The sequence below is a fragment of the Elephantulus edwardii genome, unplaced genomic scaffold (assembly GCF_000299155.1).
Source record: "Elephantulus edwardii isolate Elephantulus edwardi_28Jun2011 unplaced genomic scaffold, EleEdw1.0 scaffold00217, whole genome shotgun sequence".
NCBI classification, from domain to species: Eukaryota; Metazoa; Chordata; class Mammalia; order Macroscelidea; family Macroscelididae; genus Elephantulus; species Elephantulus edwardii.
Window position 1 is genome coordinate 261,063 of NW_006399967.1, and position 8,002 is coordinate 269,064.

At 49.4% G+C, this 8,002-nt stretch overlaps 1 protein-coding gene across 1 annotated transcript in view; it reads right to left on the minus strand.

Annotated features, from left to right (window-relative positions):
- The window catches only part of TJP3 (tight junction protein 3), a 31,530-nt gene extending 24,001 nt beyond the window's left edge, over positions 1-7,529 (minus strand). The window contains exons 1-5 of the mRNA XM_006897895.1: positions 7,464-7,529; positions 7,267-7,376; positions 6,180-6,282; positions 5,574-5,925; positions 3,845-3,948 (exon numbers count right to left, since the gene is read on the minus strand). Of these exons, the coding sequence (XP_006897957.1) occupies positions 3,845-3,948; positions 5,574-5,925; positions 6,180-6,282; positions 7,267-7,376; positions 7,464-7,511 (717 nt within the window). The 5' untranslated portion in view covers positions 7,512-7,529. The remainder of the gene's footprint in view (positions 1-3,844; positions 3,949-5,573; positions 5,926-6,179; positions 6,283-7,266; positions 7,377-7,463) is intronic.
- Positions 7,530-8,002: the final 473 nt, after the last annotated feature.

Below are 8,002 nucleotides of genomic sequence, written 5' to 3' on the forward strand. Positions count from 1 at the left end.
GTGCAGTTTCCTGCCACTAGGCCACCAGAGCTCGCCATGGCCATGATCTTTGCAATTAGTTGCTATGCATCAGAAAGCTGGACAATGACTAGGGATGAGAAAAGAATTGATGCCTTTGAGCTGTGGTCTGCTAGGAGTATAAATAAGTTTGTCCTGGGAGAGTGAAACCAGACTGCTCCTTGAAGGCAAGGATTCTGAAGCTTCGTCTGACATTCTTTGGACATGTTTCTAGGAGGGACCAGTCCTTAGAGAGGGACATATGATTGGGAGGGTGGAGGGACAGCACAAGAGAGGAAGACCCTGGATGAGATGGATTGAGCAGGGTTTAGGGATGTGGTACACAGGGTCACTAGGAGTTGCAGGCAACTTAATGGCATATAATAACAACAACAACAACAACAACAACAACAGTGTTCCTTTGCTCTGTTTACACAATAGCCTCTTGGTGTAGACATAGGTTTCCCACAAGCACAATTAAAAGTGTTCTGGGATTCCCATTTTTCTCAATGTTAGCTATACTTTGTTATGTTCCACAGTCAAATACCTTTACACAGTCAATAAAGTATAAATAGACATTCTTCTAGTAGTCTTTGCTTTTAGCCAGGATCCATCTGACATCAGCAGTGATATCCCTGGTGCCAGGGCCTTTTCTGAATCCCACTTGAGCATCTGGAAGTTCTCTGTGTCCTACCTGTTTTTTATTGATCTTCATCAGTATTTTGCTTTAATTTGCTAGTGTTCAATAATTTCCACACTCTGTTGGATCACCTTTCTTGGGAATGGGAACAAATACGGGTCTCTTCCAGTCAGTTGGCCAGGCAGCTGTTCTCTGAGTTTCCTGGCATAAACTGGTGAGCACATGCAGACCTGCACCTCCTAGTTGAAACATGTCCATTGGTATCCCAGTGATTCCTGGGGCCTTATTTTTTGTCAATGTCTTCAGTGCAGCTTGAACTTCTTCCGTCATTACCACTGGCTCAAGGTCATATAATAAGGTATTTCCTGAAACATTTCCACATCAGCCAATTCTTTTTGGTACCATCTTTCTGTACCATCTTCTTTTTTTATTTTTATAATTTTAATGAGCATTTACAGATTTTGGATTTCCATTCATTCATTGCTGCACACCATCTTCTTTTGATGTTTCCTGGATCATTCAAGATTTTGCCCATTGCATCTCTAAGTATTGAAACTCAAGGTCTGGATTTGTTTTTCAGTTCTTTCAGCTTGAGAAGTACTAATTCTAAGTCTCTGTATGTTCAGTTATAACAGTTTGCTTTGTCTTCCTGAGCTGCCTTTTAAAATCTTCTGTTCAGGGGAGCTCTGGTGGCCTGGGGAGCTCTGGTGGCCTAGTGGCAAGGAGCTGCAACTACAATCCCAGAGGCGCCCGGTTCAAATCCACCAGATGCTTTGCCGGGGAAGGAGGGACAATCTCCTCCTGTACCAGTCAGATCTGATTTGACGGTACACACACACAAAAATAATAAAACAAAAAAAAATTTTAAATCTTCTGTTCAGCTCGTTTATTTCAGCATCTCCTCCCTTTGTTTTGGCTTTTTGATGCTCTTAGAATACAATTCTCATGGTCTTTTCTCATATCCATTTGGCTTTTTTAATTTCTCCTCAGCCTTGGTAGTGACCTCTTGCTCTCTTCATGGATGATATCTTTGATGTCATCCCACAACTTATCTGATCTTCAATCATTTAATGTTCAATGATGCAAACTTATTCTTTTTTTAAAATTAATTTTCATGAACGTTTACAGATATTTTGGATTTCCTTTCATTCATTGTTGCATTTTTCTCCCTGCCCGCCCCTTCTCCTCAGTTCACTATTCTCTTTGAAAAGCAAAAGGAAACTTCCTTTACTGGTATACAATATCCCCTCCACCCCGCCCGCAAACCTGTTCTTAAGATGAGTTTTAATTTCAGATGAGATAGGATCAAGACTGTATTTTGGGTTTCATGAAGTTGTTTTCATTTTCTTTAGCTTCAATTTGAACTTGTATATGAGTAACTGAAGATCAGTTCCACAGCCGGCACCTGGACTGGTTGTGACTGCTGATATTGAACTTCTCCAAAGATTCCTTCCACAGATGGAGTTAATCTGATTTCTATGCATCCCATCTGGTGAGGTCCAAGTGTAAAGTTGGCATTTGTGTGTTTCAAAAAAGGTATTTGTGACAAATCTTTAAATGTACAAAATTTGACCATTCTATTTCTGGCCCCATTTTCCTTACCACATTTGTAATTTATTTTATTTTATTTTTATGTGTCTGTGTACTGTCAAATCAGATCTGACTGGTACAGGAGGAGATTGTCCCTCCTCCAGCAGAGCATCTGATGGATTCGAACCGCACACCTCTGGGATTGCAGAAGTTTGTAATTTCTGACTTCCCTTCAGTCTTGTTTCCAGCTTTTGTATTCGTATTTCAATCACCAATTCTCTTAAGTGCATCTTGACTGCATGTTCGGTCAATTTCAGCATGGAAAATTTGATACAAATCTTCAATTTCTTCCTCTTTGGCTTTAGTTGTTGGTGCATATATTTGGATAATAGTCATATTAACAGATCTTCTGTGTACGCGTATGGATAATACCTATCACTCACAAACACTGCACTTCAGGATATAACTTGAAATTGTCTTTTTAACTATGAATGCAACATCCTTCTTCCTGTTTTTCACTCCTAGTATCATGTGATTCTCTGATTCAAAGTGGCCAAAGCCTGTCCATCTCATCTCGCAAATGTCTAGAATGTCCATGTTCATGCGTTCCATTTCATTTTTCCCAACTTCTAGTTTTCCAACATTCATACTCCATACATTCCAACTATTAAAGGACGTTTGCAGCTGTTTCTCTGCATTCTGATTGACTTCCAGTCTGGGCTCCACATCTAATACTGTATCTGGGTTCCTCTACTGCTCATAGGGATTTTAAATACCTGCTATTTCAGAAGTGCATGGCCAATCCTGCTTTCTTTTTTTTTTTTTTTTTAAATTTTTTTTTAATTTTTTATTATTTTGTGTGCGTGTACCGTCAAATCAGATCTGACTGGTACAGGAGGATATTGCGCCTTCTTCTCCGGCAGAGCATCTGGTGGATTCGAACCGTGTTCCTCTGGGATTCAATCCTGCTTTCTAGTTTGTCTCAATCTGGAAGCTCCACTAAAACCGGTCCACTCTGGGTGACATCTCTGGCACTTGACACACCATCCACAAGTTATCTCAGTACAGCACACTGACAGACGAATGCTGTACTAATAAACACACAAGATCATAGATACCCAGGAAGCTCTGGTGGCAAGAAGCTGCACTGCAATCCCAGAGGTGCATGGTTCAAATCCACCAGGTGCTCTTTTGGAGAAGGAGGGGCAATCTCCTCCTGTACCAGTCAGATCCAATTTGATGGTACACACACACACACACACACACAAAATTAGAGATCTCCAAGCCACAAAGTGATTAGCAATATGCCAGGCCATGTGCGTTTCTAGCAGAGTCACAGTTAAATAAAGATACAAAGAAATCAACTAGAAGTGGTCTGGAAATAAGTGTCAGTTATGACTGGAAATTAGCTTTCAGGGCAAGAGTCCAGAGAGAGGGGCCCTCGGGCAGGGCAGCTCCTCGGAGCTTGGTCTTGGGCCCAGGAATCAGCACTGGAGCCCACTCACCAAGCATGAGGACAGGAAACCATCGACTGTAAGGGGACATTAGAAACCTTCACCTCCAGCCTTTGGGAACCAGCGAGACAGAAGCAAACGGCTTGGGATGTGCCAGGTCACTTGGCAGCGCTGCTCCCTCCAGCTTGGGCCTCCCTCACTCGGGACAGGTTGGTCCACTCACCTGCAGGATCAGGTCCCCTTCCTGTAGCCCCCGGTTCCGGGCAGCCAGCCCCGAATCTGTGATGTGCTTGATGAAGATCTGACTGCCCAGCTTGACCCCAAACTCTGTGGAGGGAGGAGGGAAACTGAAGCAGGGCCTTGGGTTTAGACTGCTGAAACTCCCCCCACACCCCCCCTCAGAGTTCAGAGCTCACCTGTCCTCCACCTCCCTCCAGGATAATGCACGTCCCCACACCTCGCATGTAAGAGTCTTAATTTTAAGTGCTAAACCCCTTTTCAAAGGACTCCTAGTAAGTGTTCAGCTGTTGTGCACCGTCAGGTTGGAACCGACCCACAGCTGGCCCTCTGGCAGGTTTTCAGAGGCAGTTAATTGCATGGGAAGAGATTGGATGTCCAGCCTTCTCCCACGGAGCAGCTGGTGGATTCGAACCACATGCCTTTGGGACTGCAGTGCAGCTTCTTGCCACTAGGCCCCTAAAGCTCCCTAAGTGCTGAGCTACTAACTGAAGACATTAAAGCTGCCACTGTATCCAAAGACCTGGTGACCCACATCTGTAAAGATCACAGCCTAGGGGAAGCTCTGGTGGCCTAGTGGCAAGAAGCTGCACTGCAATCCCAGCGGTACTCGGTTCGAATCCACCGGATGCTCTGCTGGAGAAGGAGGAACACTCTCCTACTGTACCAGTCAGATCTGATTGGACAGTACACATAAAATAAAATATAAAATAGGTCATGGCCTAGGACTCCCTGATCACTCTCGTTAAGTCAGAATTGAGTTGACAGCAAACAGCCCCATAATAGCACCGCCCACCACCACCCACCCACCACTCATGGCCACTCACTGCTGCCCACCATCAGCACCCAACAACCAACACCCAACACCACTACCCACCCCTTCCACCTAACAGCCATCCCCAACCATCCACATCCACCACCACAACCGGCAATAACCACCAACCACCGTCACCACCAAGCCATTAACATCCACCACTACCAGCAATAACCAGAGAACCACCACCTACCACCATCACCACTCACACATTAACATCCACCACCACCCAACCACCATCCACCAGCACCCTCAATCAACCAACCATCCACATCCACCGCTATCCATCACCAGACCGGCAACAGCCACCAACCACCACCTACCACCTTCACCACCCACACATTAACATCCACCACTATCCGCCACCACAACTGGTAATAACCACAAGCCACCATCTACCACCACCCAACCATTAACATCCATCACCATCCAACCACCATACATCACCACCATCACCACCCAACCATCATTATTCGCCACCACCCACCATCCATCAGCACCCGCCACCACTCAACCACCATCCACCAATGCCCAACCATTCACATCCACCATTAACCACCCCTCCCATCACGACCCAACGCTACCCCCAATAACACCACCACCCACCCACCATCTACCACCATCCAGCCACAAACTCAGCCAGTACCACTCACCCGTCCTACAACATCCTACCTGCATCCCTGAGTGACTAACACCCTCCACCTACAACGTCCCCTTTGCTACCTCAGGTACTGTCTCCACAGGTCCCAGTATGTGGCTGGGGACGTCATCTGAGGCCATGACTCTGCAGACCACACGCAGTGTCTCAGGACAGTAGTACTGGCCCTTTGTGGGGACACCGGGCCCTGCTGCCCCACACCCGTCACAACCACGGCTGCCCATAGCCAGACAGCACACTCACCTTCGCTCTCCCGCCGCCTCACCAGCACTGACTTCACCGGCCTCATCAGCACGTCCTGTCGTGGGAGCCGCTTAAAGCCGGACACCAGGGCCAGTCCGTTGGCCTCGGACCCACCACTCGGGCTCCTGCGCCCATGACTACCAGTCCGGCTTCGGCGGCCAGTCCTCGGCCGGCGCGAGCGCTCACCCCACGAGCGCCCAGAGCCACTGGACGAGTCTCCCTCGTAGCCTCGGCCGTGGTCAGCATCCTCAAACTGTGGGGGTCCATCCTCCTCATCCGAGTCCTGGGGCCCTGGGCTCAGGGGGGCAGCCTTGGTGGCAGGCAGCTGGATCTTCCGGGGCCGCTTCACTGTCTGTCAGGGGCAGAGGGGGTCAGTTCATTCCAGGCCAGGGGCTGGGGGGCTCTGACCACCCACCAGAAGTCCTGGGGAACCCCAGCCCTGCTGCTCTGGGCCTCAGTGCCTGAATCATAAAGAAGGAATCAGATTCTATTCGCTGTTAGGAGCACAGACCACGGGAGCAGGGGGAGGGCTCAGCGGGTGCTGAATGCTGCCCGTGCCCCAGGGCCTTTGCACAGGCACTCCAGGCCACCTCCAGGCTCACTCACAATGTTCGCCATCTTGGTGCACGTCTTGAGTATCTGGATGGCGAAGGCGGAGGTGACGCTCTCCATGGGGACTCCATTCACCATGACGATCTGGTCCCCTGTTCTGAAGGATGAAGCTTGTCGGAGGGAGGAGGCCCCACAGAGGATCCCCTCTCACCAGGCCCTCCCTGGGGTTCCTGGAACTGCTAAGTCTCCAAGACCAGGTTCTAATCCATTGGTTTCCCTGGGCTCCTACAGACATTTATTCTTCTGGGCCTCAGTCTCCTCATCTAGATAATGGGCTCATCATAACAACAATTGTCCACCGTGTCAACTCCAACTGACGGCAATCCTATATACATTATCAGAGCAGAACAAGGTTCCATAGGGTAGGAACGGTGCCTGCTTTTTCAGAAGTGTATCACCAGGCCTTTCTTCCGAGGTGCTCTGTGTGGACTTGAACCTCCCACCTTTCAATAAGCAGCTGAGCACATGCATTGTTTATGCCACCCAGGACATAACAGAACAGATGCTTCAATGACAATTGGTCCCTCACATTTTTCTCCACCGAGGACTCTGAACACTGGGTCTCCTCCTCTCTTGCTCAGAAGTTTCCAGGACTTCCTGTCCCAGGTGGGTCCTGGGGCCAGTGCAATCCCCAGAACTGTTCTGAGCGACCCAGGAGGGGCCGTGGGGAGAGTGAGGCCAAGTGGTTCTGTCCTGGTGGTAACTCCAAGACCCCAGAGCCAGAGAGTGCCAGGAGTATTGCAGTTTCCAAGGTCCACACAGTTCCCTGCTCCTGGTTGGACCCCCAGCCAGAAGTTGGCCCCTTGATACCCACCACAGCCTGTCCTCGGCCAACCTTCAGCCAGAACCTGGCCCCCTGGGTACCCATCGCAGCCTGCCCTTGGCCAGCCCCCAGCCAGTACCCGGCCCCTGGGTACCCATCACAGCCTGTCCTCGGCTGGCACCCCACCAGAACTCTGCCCCTCAGTACTCACTGCAGCCTGTCCTCTGCGGGCCCCCAGCCAGAACCCGGCCCCCTGGGTACCGATCGCAGCCTGGCCTCGGCCAACCCTCAGCCAGAATCCGGCCCCTCGGTACCCACCTCAGCCTGCCCTCAGCAGGTCCCCCAGGCACTACATCTGACACGATCACGGAGCTGCTGGACCGGTCTCGGCCTCCAGAGATGGCGATGCCAAAGCCCCGGCGGGGGTCCTAAGGTGGAAGGAGCCACAGGAAGAGGTCTGCCTCGCCCCCAAGGACATACCCGCCGTTCGCAGGTCCAGGAAAGGGAGGTCTCACCTTGCTGAGTGTGGCTGTGTGCTGCTCCCAGATCGTCAGCTCCTCCATGCTGGCCACCTGGTCAGAGGGGGACAGGGAAGGGGGTTGAGGCCATGGTAGCCCAAAAGAGCATTCTGGGGACCAAGCCCCAGCTGGATAGCCTGGCTCTGACCTTGATCCTGACCCTGCTGTGGTCCAAGACCGTGGCCGAGGAGTTGCCTCTCCCCAGACCTTGGGTTTTTCATGTGCAAAATGGCTCTAAATACACATTTCCAGAAACAGGCTAAAATATGAAACTTTTTTTTTAATTGTGAAAACAAGTAGCAGGTGTAATATCTGACCACACACAGCAGACAGAAATCCCAAAACCAGGCAATTTGCATCTAAAGAATCAAAGCTATTCCAAGATGGCACCAGGGAAGCCGCATTCATTGCAAAGGTCCAAGGAATACGGAATTCCTCTTTCAAAGCTGGTTTTAGATGAACTTTTTAAAATAAAACCAGAAGTTTTTTACTCTGCTTAATTCTAATTTGCTCAGAGTTCAGATCTGTTGTACATA